The sequence below is a fragment of the Fringilla coelebs genome (genome assembly GCF_963513975.1).
Source record: "Fringilla coelebs genome assembly, chromosome: 9".
NCBI classification, from domain to species: domain Eukaryota; kingdom Metazoa; phylum Chordata; class Aves; order Passeriformes; family Fringillidae; genus Fringilla; species Fringilla coelebs.
Window position 1 is genome coordinate 17,588,268 of NC_140067.1, and position 24,012 is coordinate 17,612,279.

Genomic DNA, 24,012 nt, shown 5'->3' on the forward strand with positions numbered 1-24,012 from the left:
ACAGCTAAGGATCTCTGGTCATAACCTCAGAGTCGTGAAGAGGGGAAGTGAATCCAGCTGTGAAGGACCAACATTCCTCTCCTATTAAGTCAGTGACACTCATTCCTGAGAGATTTTTACAAGATTGTTAGATTAAATCCCGTGGAAAAAAATGAACCCAAACTGCAACAGAAAGGAGTTCTACATTACCCTTAAAATAGGCAAAGGTGATGCTTCTCTGGGAATAATTCTTATGACATCTAATCTTTAAGGCTGGTAGTGTAACAAATGAGACAAGATCATCTACGTACCTTAAAGAAAAAAATATTTATTTATAAAAATACAATGGGATCAGTTTCAGAAGTGTGGCAATAAATACAGTTCAAGGAAGAAAAAAGCATTTCTACATGGATATATTATGGCACAATAAAAGGCAAATGCACCATCAATCATGGAACTTCTGTTGGCTCAAGACTTTGTACAAGCTCCCTTTTTAGTAAGACAACTATTTCTAAGTTTGGTCAGTGTTGATAATGGAATGAATACACAATCACGAATGCACACTTATGTCTAATGCAGGACTTAACATTAGCAAACAATACCTTAAAAACATAGCAATGATATTAAATCACTAATGAGATATCTTAAATTTAATTGGCAAAGACCACATGTAACTTTAAGCACGAGATTCTTTTATCTCCTCTGGAGAAAAGCTGTAAATATGTAAAATGAAGGCTTAACTTGGTATGTAAAAACCTACTTAAGTAGAGATTGTGAGAATGCATAGCTCCTTACGAAACAACCTGGCTGTATGAGAGCACTCCCCCTTTCACAGTATTCCTTTTACTTCATATGCAGTTATTGTTTATGCTGTAGACTACAACTGTTACAGCACTAAAGGCAACTAGACAGGGAAAGGGCAGAGAAAGGAGAAAGGAATGTATGTAAGGCAGTATTTCTTTAGGTACATCAAGCGTAGTGTGTAGGAAAGACAGGTAACAATTCCACAAGGCTAGTTTCGTTCTTACTGAATAAAATAATCGACTAATACTGAACTTTCGATGCAAAGCTAGTAATCAATGCCCTGGTCGCTGTACTGGCCATGGTAATCTCTTTGATAGTCATCCTGGTACTCCCCGTGGTAGTCATCGGGGTACTCCGCCTGATAGTCGCTGTCGCTGATTTCCGAGCCGTTGGTTCCCGTTCCTTGGCTGCCGTTGTGAATGACGGGTTCTGTGGGTGCAGCACAGTACTTGGGGTCGTACACTTGCCGTCCAAGCCCATACACGCTCATTCCCTTCTGTGAGGCTACTTTGTTGGTACCCATTTGTAACGAAATAGTTGAGTTATCCACAGGCTGTAATATGTGCTTCTGATCGTAGATGTCTCTCCTGGTACCTGGTGCCAGCATACCAGCCTAATAGAACAGGATTGTAGAGGTTCAGTAGGAAGGTCAAGAGCTGTGATTACTAGATTTATGATTTCAACTAGTATGCCTCACTGAAAGTGCTGCAAAGTAGAAATTAAAATGTAACAAAACACAGCACGGTAACATCTGCTCAGTAATAGTAGGTGAGTCACAGAAGAAAGTCCTTGCAAAAAGGTCCAGTTTATGTTCCTCTTTGGAAAGAATATACTAAGCATTCTGACTAAGGTAGTGCCAGTAAGCAATTTCTTTTTTTGCCTCTGTCTAGTTAATACTTATAATGAAGTTACTGTTTTCTCCTGGTATAACACTGCCAGCAGGAAATTCTAGAAGCACCGGGACATTTTTATGCCTTAAGACAGAGCACAGAACACACTGGTTAAGATAAAAGATTCAAGTTCCCCAAATACTCCATAAGAGCACAGCTGACCTGTACCCACTCAGTGCTGCCTGTTAGACTCTGCCACTGGGCAGCACTCCAGGCTGTGCTGTCCCACTGGGCTGAGAGCTGTGTCCCTCCTGCACATCACATGCGGTCCCGCTTACCTGACTGGCTCCTTTGTTAGTGCCCATCTGTAGGCTGATCGTCGTCTGGTCAAATGGCTTATCAGTCTGCATTTTGGGATCATAGAGGTGTCTTCTAGTTCCATAAGCAGTCATGCCTGCCTGACTGGCACACTTGTTGGTGCCCATCTTTATTGGGGGAGGGAAGAAGTGGACAGAAGAAATTGTTTTAATTTGTACATTAAGCGTAGTCTAAGGAAAAAAAATATGGTTGGTAACTGTGATGGCTGGCAAAAAGAAAAAGTAATTTCAGTGCTTGTTTTCCTCAAGTAGTTTGACCACTACCTGTAATATATTACCCTTTCTCATTTCAAAAGTTTCAAAGGGAAAAATAAAGGCAACTGTCATCCTAAGGCCCAAATGCATGGCAATTGGAATGGATGCATGCCTCAAAATGTAAAAAGTACCTTTTACCTTGGAGAATAATGATTGATTTATACTGCCACAATTTTTCTACCAAAAGAATTTTAAAATTTTACTTTGGCTTTTATGATTACTAAGGAAAGAGGAGAGGAAAAAAACAAGTTTCTACCATACAAAGAACTTTAACTATCCAAAGGCTCCTACTTTAAAACCACCTTAAAAGACAGAGATGATGCTGCTAATATTAACTGTTCCTTTCCTCCTTATCACTCTTACAGCAGATTTAAAACAAACAACCTTCTAGGCAGTGAGTTGAGCTTATAAAGCCAATCAACTACTTACAAGAATTAAAACCTCATTCCTCCCACGATAAGAATATATTGTTATTCTGCACCTGGTTTTGCACAAACAATGTCCCAGTTAATCAAAGCAAGAAAGTTGTTCTCAAATGTAACAAATTACTGCAAACTTGAATTTCATACTTACCTGCAGGCCAATTACACTTTGACCAGCTTTTAGTTTTCCTGCATCAAAACTTCGTGCTTGTTTCTCTGCATATTTGACACCAATATCAATTGTAGTATGAAAACCTTTAGTTTTTGCCTATTTTGGGAGAGGGAAAATAGAATATTCAGTGTTTGAAGTGTATTTTCTGTCTCCACTCTCTAAGCCTGGGCTGCCACAAGCAGGTCTGTCTCCATGAGACTGTGTCAGAGAAGGTACCAGCTCCCCACACCATGTGAAGGCAGCACTCCAAAGCCACCCGAGTCAAAAGGAAATTCTGCAGGGATTAGTGCTCTCCTGTGAGCCTGCCCTGCTGTGTGTATGCACATGGAAGCAGTCAGGAACCCTCACTCTGACCTCCAAGCCTTCCCTGGGGCATGGGGGAGCACACAGCTCTCTGAAGTGCAACGTCTGCACTTCAGGCTCGGCACTGTCTGTCCTCCCTGACAGGCTGGATGCTGTTTTCTGTATTTACACGGGCTGTAAGGTGCATCTGAACTGGCATGTGGATTTGGGCCAACTCCAGAGGTATAAATACTTACCAGACCTGCCAGTGCCACTAGAGTAGTCTGTACTTGAGTCATATTTCCATTCTCAAAAAGATCATTTGCTTCAAAAATGTCATGTGGCTTCATACCATAGACTTGGATGGCCTTGATAAAATTCCCAATGTTCTCCAGCTAAATAGAAACAGAACAGCCAGTTTTCTACAGTGTTTCAGATCAGAAATTAAGTCATTTTAAAGCATTCTGGTGTTGGTTGGTTGGTTGGTTTGTTTTACTCAAGTTCTTTGCCTCGTGCAAACTGGACAAAACAGTTGGCAAGATTAAGAGTGACTGGTGGGAAGTTTTTGTTAGCTTTAATACTGATTTCAGAAATCAGACCATGAGGTTATCCAGCCTGGGATCCCTCCATCAGTGAGTACCATATACTTTGTTAGAGTGGGCTTTGGTAAGACTTGTCTCAACTGTCTGTCCCTTCCAAGAGAAATTCTAATCTAAAACCTCCTTCAAAATTAGAAAATCTGACACAGTATTCATGCTATTTGACTTCAGCAACTGATAATTTTGAATAAAATAAAACCATAACTGTGTGGATGGGATCCTTGTATGGACTGAAGGCATTATCTTGCTCACCTCCCGGGACAAATAAGCCTTGGGGTTTATTAACACTTTTAGCATTATGTGCTGTAGAAATTGGAAAGCAATGCGGAACACAAAAAATAAGGATTGAATCTCTTCTTTCCTTCTGAAGTCTTAAGAGGTATTAAAACTTTAAAACAAAAATCCTCACCCATATTTAGAAGTGTTCAGTGCCCACAAAACAAGGAGGCTGACATTAAGCTAGACTCAGCAACAGCAAAGGCAGTAATTCTAGGCAGCAACCCTTCCAATGCTTGTTCCAATACTTTCTCAGGAACACACTTCATACAGGATGTCTAGGTTTAGGCAGGCTGTTGGCCTAATACCTTGCAGCACTGCCTGGATGAAAAACTCACTTGTGATTCAATTAAAAAAACACCTTTTTTTTTTTTTTTTCAAGTGGGCAAAGGCCTTTCTATAGGGCTCTAGATAGTTCTTCCATCTGACCCTTCCCTGAACAGCTAAAGCACTGCTATTAAATACAGGTACTCAACTGCCACTGATGAACCACCTCAGCTGTAGCTGCCTTCTGTTAAACACTGCTCATGTCTGCAGCATCCAACTCTTACATATGTATCATATGTAAACTTGGTGCTACTAAGATTTAAGATGTACCACTTTCACAGCAGATTTGTTAATACAGAACAAAAGTACTGTTTGGGGGTTCAGGGGGTTAAAGGTGTAGTTCTGAGGTTGTTTTTTTTTGTTTTACCTGGTGCCAATTTAGTTTTGATTGATTAATTTTCTTCACTGATCCTGGCTGCAGCTTATTTATAAGCCTGGGGAGGTGAAAAAGAGGGAAATGCTTAAACAATAAGTCTTATCCTTATACCATCTGTGCAGGTATTATATAATACTTTCACTCATGCTTTATTAGTTGCATTAGGTTCATCAAAACAGTTAATTTCTTGCTTCATACAGTAGGCTAGCTCAGTTCTCAGGTCTCACAAGTCTAACAGACTGTAAGAATTTTTGTGTGCCATTTGATTACTAGAGAAATGAGCTACGCCATTAAATTTAGAAACACTTAGAAATCTTAGCTGAAATATAAAGGAGATTTAAGTGTTCATTTTTCCAACAGTTTCCAAAAAGTTGTCTCCCACCCTACAGTCAGCTATCTTTGACTGTAATTGTTGGCATCTTTTCCAGGGGAATCTTCAGAAAGTCCCTTCTCAGTTCCTTGAGAGTAAAAAACACCTAAAAATAAGGTTACTTAATAAATGCTTACTCGCACAAGATTATGCCATCTTTTAATCCCAGTTGAAAGTTTGCACCAATACTCAGCCCTGTAACCTCTTCTATCCAGTTACGCAGATCTTCTTCTATCTGGGGGTCATATTTCAGGGCAATCTGTAACACAAGCAGTCAGAAAGTTACTTCAGGAGAGAAATCTCCAAGTCTCCCCCACCCCAATTCTATTTCAGAGTATGCTATAGCTGTCATCCAGTAATTTTATTGCTGGATTTTTAAGCTGTATTTTATACATCAAAGTACAGATGTAAGTACTTTAGCCCTTTAACTATAATTTTCATGGCTTTACTAAAGATCTGTTTGGAAAAAGCCCTTTTAAGCATGTTGCAGTTTTTCTTTAAGTAAGAATTCCTAGAGCTCCTGAAAAGTCTTTTGACAGCTACAGAGGAATGATTTTTGAAAAAATATAGGAGTCAAGTTATACTTTGGCAGGAAGTAAGGAAGGGGAATGGTATATTCTGAATTGCCATGCCATCAGTACTGCTGCTCACGTGTAAATTTCTGCATGAGAAATTTCAATATAATAGATTTGAAGTTATCAGCTGAATATTATAGTGGGTTTGCTTTTATAGCTAGTTTATGATTAATGGAGATGACCTAGTAAGTTTTTCCTTGTTGCTACACCATTAAGTTATCTCGCTGGGGATTCTGGGGGCTGCCCTGTGTCTTGGTTTATCATCAACCTTTAGTATCCCTGCTATTTCTTTTCTCTTTGACCTTCCCGGAAGACTCTTCTGGAATAAACTGTGATCTCATATTTTAATTGCAAAGGAAGAAAACATGCAATAATCTTTGAAGTTTAAGGCATCAAGCAGAGGCCTAGAGTTGTTAGAAAGATTACTTAAAAATTCATTTTCCCGATGTTCAGACTTCACTACTCTGTGTGTAAGTTTATGCTTCGGTCACTAGAAATCAATCCCTGTGAAAGGAATGCTTCAAAGCAGTGAACTTCAACACCACCAGCTGTCAACAGTATCCGTGTTCTTTCACTCTGCCCTTTGTTCCCCTCCCCTGAATGCACCAAAAAGCAGCTCCAACTTCCTTCAGGCTAAACCTGTCACCTTTGCAATCCTTTTCAATATTGTCAAGTTGGCCAAAATGGATTCTACCCCTGAAATGATCACGATGTTTTCTGCAAAGCAAGTTTGTGTGGGATAAATAACCTGCACTGGTGCAGAGGCTGGCAGCACTTCCACCTTCATCAGCTGTCCTGCATGGGTCAGTGAGCAGGGTGGGAGTGAGGGAGCTACAGTGAGAAGCCTGACAGACAAGCACAGAATGTACCTGCAGTATTTCTCACGAGTAGGAAGTCAGCTCAGCTACACCAGTTGCTTACAAACAAGAAACTCGTGTACAGCCATTCACATTAGGTCAGAATGTACATCTGAGACTTTTTACATATAGTTTTAAGACTTCAGCCAAGAAAGGCCAGCTATTAGCAGCTATATTTATACTGAAGGAGATTATAATTCCAACATATCTGAATTGGAATTGGATAGAGGCAATTGCTACATTTTGGCTAGCATTAGTAATCCCTGACTCCAAACTGACCAAACTACAATTTACAGTACTCTGTTCCCTATTTTTCTTCTAAGGGGAATGGAAAATTCTTGTATCTCTGGCTTTACTTCAAAACCTTGTCTGAGTAATACTTATTTTCCTTAGTTATTTGTAATAGTAGTGCAATGGTGCCTTAGTTACAGATCAGGATAATGGACTAACCCCTTCCTACATTCAAATCTTGACTAAGGTATAAAATTCTGTGCAGCATTCTGTACAAGACGACAAGGAAAATATCATTATTTTTAATCACACTTTTTGGATATTAGCTAAGACTAGAAGCAGACTAGAAAAGCTAACTGAAGCTCACAGCTTCAAAGGACGTGGCTGTGGTCTCATCTCGTGGGTAGCAGACAGTCCCCCTTGCAATCCCTTCAGTTTAGCACAGCAGCAGCACAACCACATTCATTTCCAGTGATGGAAATAATAGCAAGGGACGGGTAACTTCTTGAAAATGGTGTATGAAGAAGTCAACTGTCATTTTTCTCCTTCCTAACCTGGTGATTAGCTTACAAATGACTTTTCATGGATATTTTTGTTTCCTATGGAAGCAAAGCTTATGTGATCACATCCTTAATTTGTCTCCCCAGTAACATCTGGCAGAACCCAACTAGCTTGCTCAACATGATAGAAAAGAAGCAGTCTGGGACAGAATTGAGGCAGTTAGATTTTCTGTGAAAACAAATATATGTGCAAGGGAGAAAGAGACCAAAACATCTTCCCCAAAAGACTGAATTGTAGCATCACACTCTTCTTGCACATTAGAAAACCTATTAAAATCTTGCAAAAGTGACCTTACCCACAAAACTTTAAGTTAGGTGTACAGGCAAGACATGCAGTGTATAATTTATTTCAGTACCCCAATTCAAGTGAAGGAACAGGATTTATAGAAAGGCCAGAACTTTCTATTCTGATGCTCCAGTTAGAAGACAGCAGGTAATGTGGGCTGGTCATTCATATGCTGAGAGCTCATACTGTGATAAAATCACCATTCCAGCATGCATGTTGGGTACAAAGCAGGGCTTGAGCTAATGTCCCCCACAATTCTTTAGTTACAGACATACTGAACATTGTGCTTTCTGAAAATTTAGGCAGTTTCAGTGTAGCTTAAAGACAGTGTTAGCTATCCTGCAGTTGAAATCATCTGGAATAGAACTGGACTTGTGTTTCTACCACTTATTTTTAAACTCTGGCAAAAAAAAAAAATTAAGTTAGTGATCGTACCACCAACCAAGAGACATAGTTTAAAGATTAATCTTTTCCCTCCCAATATTAAAAAAAGTAAATATGGAAGCCAGTAAGAGTGAGAACCCTAAAGACTTCTGGAAGTGTGGCTATTTTAATCTTTCTTGCCAGGCAAAAGAAAAAAAAGTCAGAAAATTTCCTCATTTAATAATAAGTGCATTCCATATGTGAGATTACAACTGAACTGAATATTAAATTGCTGACCCCATTGCTTGGGGACCTTAGAAGTAATCAGGTGGAATTTTATCACTTCTGAAGGATATTTACTTTATGTTGGAGTACTTTACCATGTTTCAAATCTTGAGCTTTTCAAGAGGTTTTTAATTGCCTTGGGGTATCACTACAGTGGTTATCTAGAGACAGGAAGTAAAAAACACTTATATATATGAGGAGAGTTCTTATTTCCACTAAAAGCATTATTTTTGTTCTGATGTTTGAGCTGGTGGGAAACTAAGTTACAAAAAGTAAGAATTGGTGCTAATTTCTCTGCAAATTATATTCAATCTACCTGAAAACCTGGAGATGTGGAATCTTTCAAATCAGCCTTTAAACATGTGAGAAGAAGGGATTAAACAGGGAGAGTGACAGGTCAGATACTACTATTCTTAGCTCTTCTATTCCCAATGGCACAACCAGAAGTTATGTAAGGCTCTTACTGAATATTTCATATTTTCCACATGTGGATATCAGAGATGTTCCAGTTTTCCTTTGACTGCTGTCTATGAGGTGAAGCCAGAGGTTTTGATATGAACGTAAAAAAATGATGTCTTTTTCCATTACTACTAATCAAAAATATGCCAACATTTGATCCTTTATAAATACTGAACCTTCATGGAAGATACTCAAATCTTACAAGTCTACAGCAAAAGAAAATACTGTCTGCTGAAGATGAAAGCAGTAGCTAAAAGCAGCTTCATTCAATGTATCATCAGTGCCATGAAAAGAACCCCTACAGTTTCAGAATACTGTAGAAATGATTCAATTGTAGCAATGGATATAAGATTTTGCAGAAGTTTAATATAAACTAGCAGGAAGCCAACTGTTCATTTCTTTCTTCTGACAAATGTCAAAAGGTACATAAAGTTGTTGATGTTGCTCCTTCTGATGATGCTTCAGAGATACAGGTTTAATAGAAATATCTTTGAAAGGAAATTAATGTTTATACAAATGGTCAAAATTATAGGTGATCCAAGGTTGTGGGAGGAAAAGGCTGGGTGTTACTTGCCTATGACAAACTGAAATACCCGTGTTTATGCCAACGTATGCTTCAGGCTGGAACCCTTGGGTTGAACTCGATTCCTCTGGCAACTTCACACCTGATCCTCACACCTAGCTCTGTTCAGGTAGGATTTTCCTGTTTGGGAGATCTTAAGAGTGTAAAAACCCTCCCTCCATGTGTAGTACAGGGACAGTAACAAGCATCACTGTTTTTATCAAGCTCATGAACTCCTGGAAGCTAACAAAGTTCTGCTGGCCAACTTTAATGATCTGTCTGTGTCCCTTGAAGTTACTCAGTGTGCCTGTAGCATGTTTAGTTTGAGTGATGATGTTAACCAGTACTTCACACCATAACTGTTATCATATGGACTTTGAGCTGTCCTTTTATACTAATCTTTTCCAAATTACACAGTACACACTGTACACCAAGGCCTCTGTCTATGCCAGATCTCCAGTTTGAGAGTTCAGCTGGCTGCATTGCTGCTGCTCTGGAAAATTACTGTAACAGGATCTCAAGGAAGAGTTTAAGCACACTGCACTACTTTTTACACTGGGACTAGCAAACACAAATCTTCCTAAGCTAAAAAGCAGGTATAAAAGATAAAACTTCTGTAGTTAAACATCATGTCATAACAGCCTGCACTTCTTAGTTCTGATGAAATTTCTGATTAAAGCTGCAGGCTTCCTGCCCTCCCCAGCAGGAGTCAAAGGCTTAACGTGCAGCACGCTAAATTTAAAGTACTAGTAAGCATTTGAAAAAACTGCTCTCTGGTCATAAGTTTCAACCAAAAAAGCATGGGTTGTCAATGTACATCAACAACTCTATTACAGGAACTGTGTTTGTTGACAAAACTTAAGATGTATATACATATAAAACTGCAGCAAAGTAGGCTGTACATTTTGGCTTTCCAAGGTAAATAAAGTACAGGGCCATGTACAGCAAGAGGAATGACCAGGACTTCAAGACAAGGTAGCATAGGAAGAGGTTACATATATGCTTTTTCACCAAAGTAGACAGAAAAATAGAGCCCAAAGGTTTGGATTTTAATGGTCTCCATAGGGAGAAATTTGGTCTGGCCCATATTCTTGCCTAAAGTTTCACAAAATTACTAACTTTTCAATTAAAAAACAAGATTGAGCAGAGAAAGCTTACTGAATTTTTAGGAAGTACAGCAGCATTTTCATCTCATACAGAATTTAATCCATGTTTAGCCAGGGGTTTTACTACTAATTTTACTTTTACACATCTAGATCATAAACTACTGAAAGCAAATAAAAACAACAAATTTAAAACTACATGTTTTAAGACCTAAGCTTGTACAGTTTCAATTTTAAGTAGCAATTTGTTCCTGTATCAACTTTTCAATCTTTATTAATTCAGAACTGTCAGAGTGAAACTGAATTGCTGTGGTTTCAGTGTTGCCTTTGCAAACATCCTCTGCATTGAAATAAGCACTACCTTCAGCAGCAGTTTGTCCTGCAGAGGCCAAAGATGCCAGTGCTGAGACCTCTTTTTAATTTGCTTGGCACTAGTTTGCGATGAAATATTTTTCCTCCCCCTTTTAAGGGTTTATGATGGTATGGGGAAAGATGGAAGCAAAATTCTCTCCTGGTATCAAGGCAGAAGAAGCTCTTGACAGCCCTTACTGCTCAGAAGTGGGAGTCAGGCAGATCACAGCCAGTGCCAAATTGTTATCCAGAATTCCTGTTCATCACCTGCTGTTCTAGAACACACTTTTGAATTACCTGTCTAAAATTTACACAGATAAATACCTGGGAGAAGAAAAGTGTTAAAAGCTTAGTGGCTATGTGAATAACCAAGAAAAAGGAACAAAAGAGTAAATTCTTCCCATTAGAGGGACAAGGATTTTTAAAAAAAATTAATTATACAAGCAAGCTAGAACTTTAACCAGAAAGTTTTATGGTATAAACAGATTATATATCTAATCTTCAGCTTCAGAGGTGACAGAGTGGCAAGGACACAATCACTGATTATTTAGTCATAGTGTAAACAAATAGCACACTCTGTAAGTTGAGACAGGGCACCCAAGACTGCAAAAATATAAAGTTTTGGTTTTTACTGAAAGTGGGGAAGAAGATGAAGTGACAAGGTACCAAGGTGATTATCAAGGGGAGCTTGCCATTTGAAGTACCAACCCAATGAGCACTCATCCTACGTACAAATCAAAATTTCCTGTTAATTTCATGTATGTTGACCTGGATTGCATGCAAAAGCAAATAGGAGGCATATTTGTGCCCAAGAACCCCAAATGTAACAGGAACGTGACCATGCAGATGAAAACCAAAGAGGAAAGTACTTCAAAAACTCAAAGCCACCACTCAGTATGGTATCTGAAGATGCATTTTTTTCTGTCATTATGGACTGCTGCACAGAAAGGCAGAGAACACTGCATTAACATTACCACTGGAAGATCTTACTACATCCCAAAATGCTACTTAGCACAAAAATTTTACAGCTGTATCCATTTTACTTAATATTCAACCTTTTTTTCTTTTTTCTTTTTAATGTGTAGCATAACTGATACCCTGCCAACATCTCACTGTTTTCTCTGTAAATCAAAATTTAGGCTACAATCTTAAAAGAAGAGATGGATGAGCATTAATCCAAAATTCCTGGCACTCTTCCTGTAGGCACCAGTTTAAACTCTGTGAAGTGAGAACAAACCATGCCTCAAAGTTTCCAAGTCATCCTACAAGTACAGATACCTGCAGTCATGCATGGTGCTTGTTGCCAGATCAGCTGGCTGGAAGAACTGAGTGTTCTACTCCCTGGCTGTCCAGTAGGATTTTATGACATTTTGCAAGTTTTTCAAGAAGCCAGTGCTACCATCCCTTCCCCCAGAGCACACCAACAACTCGGGCAAACGCCTGCCCTTGGACTGATTGCTGCTTCCCTCTTGTACTTGCAACACCCTCACTTCTTCTAACATGTTCTCAGTTTTTCTTGCACTTTTTGTGCAACATGGCATCATGTTTTGCCAAAGTCACAATTTTCTGGCTTGTATCTCCAATTCTCCTTCCAATTCCACTGTCAACTGTAGCATCTTCTGGTTGTGCCACCATACTTTATACTTCTTGGTATGGAGTTCCTTTTCTGTTTATTTAGTCTGTATATTGCTGAACTATTTATATTCCTTCAGAGAACATGGTTCCAGTAGTATCCACAATCTATTATTTTATACCACTGCTGTTTTTTGTTTCAAAAATCCACTGGGATATGAAATTTGTTCTCAGCTAAGATGTGGCTGATCCAACGCAATGGACAAAAGCCTGTTAGTCCCTGATGGGAAGGGAATTCTCCTTGCCTTGGAACCCAGCCCCAGCATGACTGATATGACACAGCAAATCTGGACAGGCTCTGACATCACGAGCCTGTCTCCTGAGACAACACACTGAGTGCTGCATGGAAAATCCTGGTAACCTGACAGACCTCAGTGATGCCTAGTTAATGTTCTTTTGTGGGGAAAGGAAAAAATCATAAAGAACAATCTGGTGCAAAAACAGAAAAAAAATTCCAAAGCATCTGAAAACAATTTTGTTTTTCCAGTAGTAACCTAGGAAGCATCTCTTGAGACTGTTACTGTAACTCTGGTGGAACAGTAGTTCTCAAAGCCTAGAAGGAGCCTGCAAACATAAACAGTAACATCAATGATCACTCAATCTTTCTCAGAACACTTTTCTAATCTATTGCTACTACAGAAGCCCAGGAAATTAGGCAATCTTTTAAGTTTATTCACTTTTCTCCCCAACAGAATGGCTTTCAAATATGTAATTTTACAAGCAAATTGTATGGTGACAGTAGCCTTTTCCCAAGGCCCAACTTTGCAGACAAGTCTTTCAAATTTTCCTCCTAAATAGGACTGCAGAGTCTGATTCTTTCATTCTCTCTCCACACCTTTTTTCTTCTCTGCAAATTCTCTTCACTTACCCAAACCAGAGTAATTACGTTCTACAGCAGCACGCAGGTAACTGGTAACTCAAACATACCTGCCAGGAAACTTGGCTAAAGAAAGCTGAAGTCTGTCCCTTCAAGTGCTGCTGTAAAAGTTACTCAAAATGCACATTCCTTCTGCCTCTCCAGCGAAGGCACAGTCTGTGCTGCATTTTCTCAGCACTTTTTCCAAAGGCAATCCTCAAGACTCTCCTCTCACTGCTCTAACTTGCCCCTACTCAGTAAGCTCAGGTACTTGATTCCTTGCTGGCAGCTGTGATGCCAGGCACAGCTGTGACTGGGACATGCACAGATGACAGGGCAGCTGCTGAGGTAACAGTATTTCCCAGTTAACTGGGCTCAGGGCTCCCCACCAACCCACTGACAGCACCTGGTTGCCTGTCAGCCTGCACCCATTTAACTCCTTCAACTCACATGAGCTGAACAGGCTCACTGCGGTGTCTGTGATAGGTATTCATAAAGAAAACACAGATTCCTCTAATTCTTACCATCCTTGTTCATAATTCAACCTGGCTTTTATTTTTGTAATTTAGGTGAAAGACATGATTTCTTGAGAACTTCCTTAGCTGCTTCCAGCTACTAAGAGCTGCCTAGATTTATCTTTCATAAAGGTAATAGATCAAAGTCTTTCAATTCACGCATAGCGTGTTTTTCTGGTTGAGGTTGTTCTCCCCATTGCTAGTTGTCTTAGCAGAAGCACAAGTAGTGCAGATTTCACACCCTAAGCTTTAGAAGACCTTGTCTATCAACAGCTTCACACTCTTGTTTTGCTTTACCGCCAGCAAAAATATTGCAAGAATGAACTTGGCACAAAGAATGAAAGACAACAATGATCTGCTGCTCTGGCCCTTTACCTCACCCCCTCCTGGGTATATCTCTGACCAATTAAAGTTCAGTAGGTGGTGCACAAGGGTGATTATAACCCAGGAAACATTCAAAATTATTTTGGATTTGGCCACCCAGGCAAGTTGTGCTTTAACTACAAAAAAAGTGTTATAACAATACATTTTTTTAAAAGGTGATGACTATAAACACGTTAGAAAATGTTTATTTAATTTTCTAATAATATATGTCTTAAGAAGAAAGTCTAAGAAAAGACAAAGTGAAAAAAATTAGGATTACATGAACTTGTAGCTCAACCTTTTATTTAATGTAGTTTTAGTAATGTACAAATCAAGCCATAAGCCTGTTCCGCTGGAGTTTATGAGTAAAGAAGGAAGCACAAGTGAGAAAGCAGAAAAGACAAACTCCAAAGTAACAGACTCTGATTCAATATCCTGTAGAGACTTTTAAAGCACTATTTCTCAGCAATTCAACACCAGCAGAAAGAGCAGCTGGCACTGCTGCGGGTGGGTAGGAGATGCACATACACACTGCATCCAAAACTCAGGATGCCACAAGGCAAGCTGTGGTGTCACTATGCTGCACTCCTGAATTGAGAGCAGGTTTGAAATAACCACTCAGAAGAATGTGAGAGCAAGGCTGTGCTGCAAATGACTGTAAGAGGTCTCAATCCTCACTGATGTAAGGTTCCATTATTGTTCTGCAGAACAAAATGCTCAGGTGCACCAACTGAACTTTAACTCTGTTAGTTATATTTTGTTCCAATTCTGTTCCATCCATTCTAAGACCAGTGCTTTATTGCTGATATTTAATCTCACAATTGTTGTTTACTTTTTAATTAAAACCAGCTAGGTTCTTTCAAATAGAAGTAGCTTTCCATATCAAAGACATTTTCATACCATCATTTATTAATAATAAAGGCTGCCATCAAGACAGAGCATAGTAAAAAGAAATTAGTCTATTTTCTTCAAAAATTACTTGTACTTTTTATTTGTATAGGGCATGATTAATAGAACAATGTCAGCAAGGTAAGGGAACAGCTTCTTGCAAAATTAAGCAAAGAGCATTTAGTCTCAGTACACCAGATACGTGCCTGAACTACACATGCTTCACTGACTTAACACAGTATTGACTTGCAATTATGATATATAATGAACTTCTAACTGATCCCCCACAGTGTTATGAACTGAACCAAAGCAGTGGCAGCTCAGGCTGGTCACACTGTGGGAATATCAACAGGAGCTGCAGGACAGGTCCTGCTCCAACACATCCTTCTGTTGGTGTGTACTGGCCTGAGCTCTGACTTGTGTTCTGCCCATGCTCAACACAGAAGGGAAATATTCTGCTGGGGTCCATGTCAGCAGCAAGGCAGGAGCTGCTATTCACCATGAATGTTTAACTATAACCAAATCCCTTCCAAAATGCATGTGTATTTGATGCCTTACCTTTTTCTGTGAAGGCTTCTCGTATACAGCCAACTGATTAGGGACAACAGAAGAATACTTTTTAATTAAATTATTCTTATTCAAGCCAAACCAGGGATACTAAGATAATGCTGTCTATAAATAAGAGACTGTAGCAGCAGAAATATCAGAAGGAAAGCAATATAATGGCAGAGCTTTCTTAGCAGGAAAGCAAAGTATGGTTTTTGCAATAGTAATGCCCTGTTTTATGCTTGGGAAGAGCCACGGTTAAAACATGCAAACAGGGCATGAAGATTTGTTTAGAATCCATCTGTAATTCAAGCAGTTAAGATTTTCAGTAGATCAGATTCCATCTTCATGCAAGCATTTCAGAATAGCAAGAAAGTGCAGAAATATTTAGGCAAATAATTGGTGTTCAGGTGCTGTGTGTATGCACAAGCCACATACTGATTCACTTCACTGTACCCCTTCAGGATTACAGTAACCAAAAGGCTGTCTATGAAAGGTCTGCCTACATAAAGTCCTCAAGAAAAATCCTCTGTTGACCCCAGAACAGAGGGTTGAGTCTTGGAAGGGAAGCAGCAAAGGCCCTGAATGGTTGAAGTCTGGTTTCCAGGAGTGAATGAGTTCCAGTGAGCAGGGTAAGCTCAGGCTCCCAAGGCTCCCAGCCTGCTTGGCCCAGCTGCTGGGGACAGTCCAAGCAGGGCACTGGACCGTGGCTGTGACAGCAGCACTTCATCCTCGCTGCAGTGGCCTTGCCTTGCCGCCAGCTCCTCCAGGGGCACCGCCGCCTGCCAGCCTTTGCCAGCTACACATCCAGAACAGCATCCACTTCGGGTAAGAGACAGTTCTGGACAAGCAACAGGAAGGTTACTTATGGTTCCCCTCTAAATATCTACTAAAATCTGCATTGGTTTGAGGAGAAGGAGGGGTGGAAAAAAAAAAGGGGGGAGGGGGTGAGTGTGGGTAGGAGGAAGGAAGGGTTATTGCAGCTTTAAAAAAAAAAAGTCCCAAACATAGAACCACCCACCTGAAGAAAGTCAAAATTGTTTTTGAGAAAATCACTGTTATTCAACCCCACTAAATAGAAACAATGACATAAGTTACTATGAGGCATTACTGCAGAACCAAATGTATGTACTCAAAAGAAAGTATTTGCTGCTGAACACAGCTATACAAGTTAACAGTTGTTTAGAATCAGATACTTACAAAAAGCATTTTTAAGCAAAAGTCCCTCTTAAAGAAAAAAAAAAGAAGGATTTTCACATGATCTCACTTAGAAAAAATCTGTTTCAAATTGCCCTACGTGTCCTGGCCTGGAGCCCGTTTTTCTGAAGGCCTTTCCTGTACAGTTCCATAGGGGATGGGAATCTCTACAAAGTTTGCCTTAAAAGGACGTGTCAGATGCCCAGTGTATACCGTGTTATTCAGCTACAGAAGCTGACAATTCTGAGTACAAAGAAGTTTCTATCATTTATTCTCTGAGGCAAATTATAAACTATTTGCAGGCAAGAAAAAGCATCCAAATTAATGCTCTGTCAAAGAAAGACAAGGTGAGACAAAAATCAGTGATGTGCTCCTGTCCCACAAGAACGTGTGCATCCATCCATCTATCTTTTATGGGTATTGACTCAGCAACAGGATGATAATAAGTATTTTTCTCCAGATTTTAAACTAAGTCTTACTCTGAAACCACACAAAGAACACATTCATTTGTAAATTTTAAACAAGCAAGCACTGCTGTAATGCAAATCATAGTTTTTATTTTCTGAGGCTGCTAATCCCATTTAATTGTCACAACTGTCAAGCTCTATTTGCTTTCTTCAGAAGTGTTCTAGTACACTGAGGTACACTGTGAGCTTGCATTCAAAGGATGCAAAATACTTATCTTATATCCTTAAAAATTAACCTTAGCAAGTTTTATGATTTTCTAACACCAGTGTAAGATTTACTAAAAGTTTATTAATTCACCATAAACAAGGTCACTGTAATACAGCTTATACATGGACGGAAAATGCTTTAAATTTGGAAGCGCAGACACAGGGTGCTCACTAAGGTTAAACACACCGAAAGTTTCAGCAAACACCCTCACTGTTCATTTACTGGTGCCTGTGCTAGTGCAGCCCTGGCAGTTCTGTCTGTGCTGTCCCCACACAGGACCAGACCCATGTGGGGCTCCACCTCTGCCTCAATGTTCGTGAGGCAGCAGTAGCTAATCCTGGCTGTGCCATGCCATTCATCACCTTCCTCCTAGAAAGAAGGGTGCAAGATGAGAAGCAGAACTGGAAATGACCCCCTCAGCCAGGGCTTAGCAGGGGCAGTGACACCTGCTAAGTGTGTCACTGCTCCAACACAGCCCACACTGCTCCACAGCTCAGGTCTGAGGAGCCCCAAAGAGAAGAGTCAGCTTGGCAATGCAGTGTCAAGGTTTGCTGGGCACTGAAACCACTGGGCCAAGGCAGCTAACACCTGTGGCAGTGGTTCACAGCAACAACTGCCAGATGTCCCAGGGGCAGCCCCTGTCACACATCTGCCTGATCTACCCAGGGGCTCCTGAGCTGTGACACTGGGGACAGCGCAGATCTACCAGGTGGGGCTGTGCAAGGGCTCCCCAAGGTGAGTCTCGTTCTTTGTGGGCTCAGGTGAGTGCCCAGAACAGAAATGGGTGCTAACAGCCAAGCTGCTGGCAAGAGAAGTGTTTCCATGGCAAATCACTTGCTTCTGCTCCTGGTGAGAGATGTATCCTTGCTATGAACTGTCAACACAACGCTACAAAGGTTCCATCACCATCAGTCTGTACCTCTTAGTAGGGCTACTTCTTACTGCTGTAGTGTTAATACTTCTCTTGAAGCAGGCACAGAACTGGAAACCCGTACTTGATCATGCCTAACAGAACAGACTTGTGCCGAGACTGTAACAGTGAAAGCGGTACATGGATTAGACACATCAAGGTAGACACACTGAGATAGTAAAGGATGAAGATGAGTAGAAACACTGGAGTTAAGATTCTCCACTGCTGGATTACCTTCCTTGTTTAACAGCAGCAAAAAAAATCTAATTAATCTGTACTAATACCAATTCTCAGTGAGTATGACAACTCTTCACACACAGGACCTAACACTAGGAGAATACAAATTAATAAGTTACTACAGCTTAATAAAGCCAGCGATTCACTGGGTTCCTTTAAAAAAGAATCCTTTGCAAAATTCCCAGCAAGAGGCTACAGGCACGTTTCAGCAGCTGAGGTGGCAAACACGTTCTCAAAAGCACAGCAAAGGCACATGGTGTGATTTGGAAGAGGAGGGCAGCAGGGCCACCTGCAAGAAAGTGCTGCTGAACAATTAGCTGACATTTAATACTGTCAGTCAAAGTGAAACCAAGCTTCAGAAACAAGTAACCAGCAGAGAAACTGTAAACAAATCCGAGAATTCTCATAAATTGGCTGCTGATACATTAAAAAAATGCATCTTAAAACTAACAAAATAGGTGGTTTCCTCTTTTATACCACGAATGTGTTTTTAGTTTTCAGTGATGTTTGGCACAGTAAACAACGCATGTTCATCGTGCCAAACATCGACTGATTGTAAGTTTAGCTATGGAATTACTCCATGCTCATATTTATGTTTCATGGACAATTTTGCTATGGACTTAATTATCAAAACTGTACCATTAAAAACAAAGCTGAGAAGTTCACTTGAACTGCAGATCTGTTACCAATCCTGGATCCTGCTCAAAGAAATTCACAGTTCTTTGAAAAAAATACAAAATTTGGACACAAAGAGAAAAGTTTTAGTGCTTTCCACAGTGAAACTGATATTTAGCTAGGAAATGTAAACTTCAAGAGCCATGATCAATTATCAGAATCCATGAATTAACTGGAGCAACCTAAAGCTGAATGCTTGCTCCTATAAATTCTTTTGCTATTTCCTCCAAAATTCCCTTTTCAGCATATATTTCTATGAAAATATTTCTAAGACCACCAAAATATTAGATTTTTTATTTATTCCCCATGCAACAAAATGAAGATTTGTGTAATGCAAATGGTCATGCAGGCTGATTTTGTTTTAAACTAAACATCTGAATTTAATTCAAAACTTTAAATGAAAGATATTGCTTCTTTAAAAATTACACAGATGTCTACATACAAGAGAATAGGAATGCAGAGATCTTATACTGTCATTTATGGTGACAGAAAATATTCTTCTCTGCTCTTAAAGCCTAAGTTTTCACTGCCTTTTCAGTACAGTCTCAATTTTTATTGTATAATTTCAGACAACATTGACAGAAATGTACTCTTATCTGCAGCAAACATTCTTACCTAGGGTTCACAAAATTCAGTGAGCAAACCTAAAGGTCCGTTAAAGGAAAATAGTCTAGAGGAAACATAGAATGGTAAAGCAAATATATGGTAGGAAGAGATGTATTTTAAGAATGCAAAAGGGTATTATTTCTGTTTTGAATGGAGGGGTGAGAAAGAGGAAGGAGAGGGCCTAACAGTTCAACCACAGACAGCCAAAACTTATCTCACTATTAAATCACTAATTACAAAATCTGAAAGATAAGGATTTTAATCTGGTTCCCAGATAAAAATATTTATTTAAAAAAGACTAATTTCTAGACTAAGCAATTAAATCTGTTTATTTGGCCTGTAGCAGGTAAAATAGATGACAAGAATTTTCTCCTCAGCAATTTCAAGAGGAACACAATAATCATACCTAGGACTGGTTTGCATTATTCACCACAGACTTCAATTCTTTTTCATTAATCTGTATTTGCCCTCAAGAAGGAAAGCAGGTACTGCCCTCCCGCACACTTGCAAAACAGGGAGATATTTTGTTTACATGCTTCATTTGTCTAACAGCCTTCACTTTATAAAGTTTGTTTCCCTTCCTGTTCCATTTCACTAGGGCTTGACCTTTCAGGATGGCAGCTGCAGGGCTGGGATAACACCACAGTTACTCTGCTGCCTTTAAAAAGTTTGGAAAATGGTACTGCCCAGTGAAAGCCTCCTGACACAGGGATGGCTCAGAGGGAAAGTCAGGGACATGCAACAGCCAAATGCTATGCAAAATTTAACTCCTCACACAAACCATACTCCTGCACACCCTCACTTTCTTATGAAGATGAAACTGGCACTGTATCAAACATAAGAGGGGGAAGATAAATGCCTGCTTAATACAAATAACACTTCCATGGGAAGGGTGGAGCCACTAGGAAGCAGCTGAATGGACCAGAACCTCTCCTGCTGCCCAATATTCCTGTTGGCTGCACACCTTCTGCAGCAAGACAATGGAGCATAAATCAGAGACAAACATAAAATCGAGTTTGCAGCTTCATCTAATTGCATCACCATCTCATGCTATGTCAACCTCACGTACTGCAGAAACTCCCCCATTGCTCAAGAAGAAAATGATTTCTTGCCTGCAGAAGAAACCATCCATTTCAATCCCCACTGAATATTTGTTTTGGATCAATTATGTTCTGTGATCTCAAGTAAACAGGGAATCAGCTTCAAAGGGATTACACTAGTTTGACTACCTACACATTTCTCATGCAGACAAGTTTCCTTGCAGCTGGGAACCAGTACACAAACTCCATGCTTTCTCTGCAGGAATGAGGAAAAGAGATCCCTAACAGAGGCCAGACACCATATTAGTGTGAACTAAGGTAAGGAGCAAAACAACAGAAAGGTGGAGCCTCAAAACAACAACTACAAAAAAAACCACCAGACCCCCCCCACCCCCAAAGAAAAGAAAAAACAAACAAACAAAATAAATTTAAAAACCAAAAAACAACACCGCCCCAAACTAGACACAAATTTTAAGCTTAGAGACTGAATCCTGACCTCAATTAAATGCTTAAAAAGCATCAGGACACGTTATATTCATCTATTCAAATACCATGGCAAACAAAAGGTCTCTCTGAACACTAATACAATGTCAAATGAGCAAATAAAGAATGAAAACCAAAACCAAGGGATTTTTTTATCCGGCACAGCTGGACCCTCGAGCAGCATAGCTATGAAGCTGTCCATTTACTGCAGAAAAACACTGCTTGGAGATCAGCACTGAAAATTTCAAACAAGAGTATTTAACAGTAGCTATCATTCAAGCAGGGAGGTTCTACAGCTACTTACAAACATTACCCCAACAGTACATTAAAAAACCCATAACACAATAGTCTGCACAAAGGCCAGTATTTTAGAAAGTGTGATTATAACTGGCAGCAAAACCTGATACTCCAAGAGTTGGAATTCTTCAAACGCTAATTCTTCAAATCTTCATGAGACAGAAAAATCTGGGAAAAGGAATTTTGGATCTTTACAGAGATATTATCTGCTGGTCCTCTGGAATTATACAGATGAACAGACACACATCTAACCCACAAACCCAAGCAAGACACTAGATTGGAGGTACATAATATACCTGTATATAACACAATTGCTTTGAAATTTGATCTCTTCCAATGAGAACAACATTCTAAAAGCTCAAAGCTACATCTCTTCTGGAGATTTTGCTGTTCATTGGAGGCTCTTTTTGTTTGCTTGGGTTTTTTGAAAGGAGACGAGTTAATTTGCCTTTAGTGCATTTGAATTGTTTTCTATGGCACTGCTGCATTAACATTTTCAAAGAACGCAACAGAAATCTACAAACAAGTAAACTGGAGCTGCCCCAAAGCATCCACCCCCTCTGCAATACTTGCATTGAAGGCAGAGAATGTGAGCAAAACAAAACTCAGCAAGATGAAGTAGAAGGCCCTTTGCGTTAAGGTGTGAATTACACCAGTTTCAAACCCTCTGCTAATGCACAGGCTTGGAACAGTTCCTCAGGAGGCCCTAAGGAAGCTGATGGCAATAAGAAACTGAAAGAAAGAACAAAGAACTTCTTCCCATCTTGTCCCCATTAAGGGATCACTGTTAAAGCCACATCACTTTGTCAATAATCTTTAAAGTAGAAGAGCATCTACTTTCTTCCTAATTCACATACAATAATACACAACGCACTTTAGTCTTTTTTTAGGTTTGGGTTGTTTGTTGGTTTTTTTTTTTCAGCGTGTAATGGTGTAGATAAATCACTAAGTTTAGATGCTGGAAGCAACCACTCTGGAAGACATTTGGTTACATGATGTCATCAAACTTTGCAGCAGAACCCACAACCATCCTGAGAAAGCCAATAAAGAAAAATACCAAAGCAGAATGCTGTTTTGTAAAGCATAAATTACAATGTTTAAAGTAACTATTTTTCTCCCTCCTCTCCTTTCTACCCAGTTACAAGTCAAACAGGATTTGGGGATCTGCTGAAGCCTGAAACCAGGCATGCGTGTAAAACAACCGGTTATTAAAGACCACGTTTAGATTTTAAGCCTGTAAATAAAGACACCGAGCATCAACTTATCCCCGCTTGTTTAGCGGTGTAGTTTTTATTGTAAAGGTTTTCCTTCTTATTAGGTAATTGTTCGCTGCAAGGTAGCAGCCGGTCTAACAGGACAACGCGAGACACCTTTTGTTCCAAAGAGAAAAACCTCAGCAAAGCCGCGCACAACCGGCGCCCGCCGCTCCGGCCGCGGGGCCCGGCTGCTGTCAGCGCCGCCTTTTCTGCCGCTTTCAAGCGGAGCTCTCGGCGCGGCTGTCCCGCTGGCGGGGCTCCCCGCGGGGCGCGGGTCCCGCCCGCAGCCGCGCCGCCTTTGTGCGCCCCCGCGGGCGGGGCGGGGCGGGGCGGGCGGACAATGCGCGTCTGTGCGGGCCCCGCGCCGATTGGCCGCGCGCCGCCCGTGCCCATGATGTCATGCGGATGGAATGCGCCGCGCGGGGGGCCGCGAGCCGCGCAGCGCCCGCGCATCGCCCCGCGCAGCGCCCCGCTCGGCGGGCCCGCCCGCGCCGTGCCCGGCTCTGCCCGACGGGGCTCGCCTGCCCGCCGCGCCGCACCGTGCCGCTCCGCCGGCTCTGGGACTGCTGCGGGCCCCGGCGCCGCGCCCCGCCCGGTCCCGGCGGGCGGAGAAGGAACGAGCGGGATGTCCCGTGCCAGGGCAGCCGGCACGGGCAGGTGCAGCCCAGGCCACGACGCGAATCCCGGCTCCGCATACGGGTCCGCCGGCGCTGACAGCTCTTCGGCGCCCGCAAGTTTTCTGAGCTGTGCCGCGAAGGGCAGCGCTGTCCCGGGCCGGCGGCGGGCACATCCTTGTGCGCCTCTACCGCGCGGGGCGGGCGGGATCCCGCCGGCAGCCGGAGGCAGCGGAGCCCCGCGTCGCGCAGCGCTTCGTCCCGTCCCGCCCCGCCGTCCCGGTGCAGACAAAGCCCGGCGAGCCCCGCGCCGCCCGTACCTTGTTCTTGACCTCGGCGGAAAGCCCGTAGGAGGGCCCCTTATTGAAGTGGGTCATGTCGGCGGTCTCCCGCGGTCTGGGGGCGCTGATCGCAGGCGCTGGCGGCTCCGGGCTGAGACGAGAGTCCGCCCGCGGCCGCGGAAAGTTCTAGTCCCTCCCCTCCGGCCGGAGCCACGGCGCGCCAATCGGGGCGCGGGGCCG

The 24,012-nt window shown here is 41.3% G+C and overlaps 1 protein-coding gene across 1 annotated transcript; it reads right to left on the reverse strand.

Moving 5' to 3' along the window:
- Nucleotides 1-287: 287 nt before the first annotated feature.
- CNN3 (calponin 3) lies at nucleotides 288-24,006 on the reverse strand. Its single transcript, XM_084211842.1, has 7 exons — nucleotides 23,812-24,006; nucleotides 5,207-5,328; nucleotides 4,691-4,757; nucleotides 3,379-3,516; nucleotides 2,819-2,935; nucleotides 1,952-2,098; nucleotides 288-1,396 (listed from the first exon to the last, which is right to left on the reverse strand). Exons 1-7 carry the CDS (start codon nucleotides 23,866-23,868, stop codon nucleotides 1,049-1,051), a joined length of 996 nt encoding a protein of 331 aa, XP_084067968.1. The 5' UTR covers nucleotides 23,869-24,006; the 3' UTR covers nucleotides 288-1,048.
- Nucleotides 24,007-24,012: the final 6 nt, after the last annotated feature.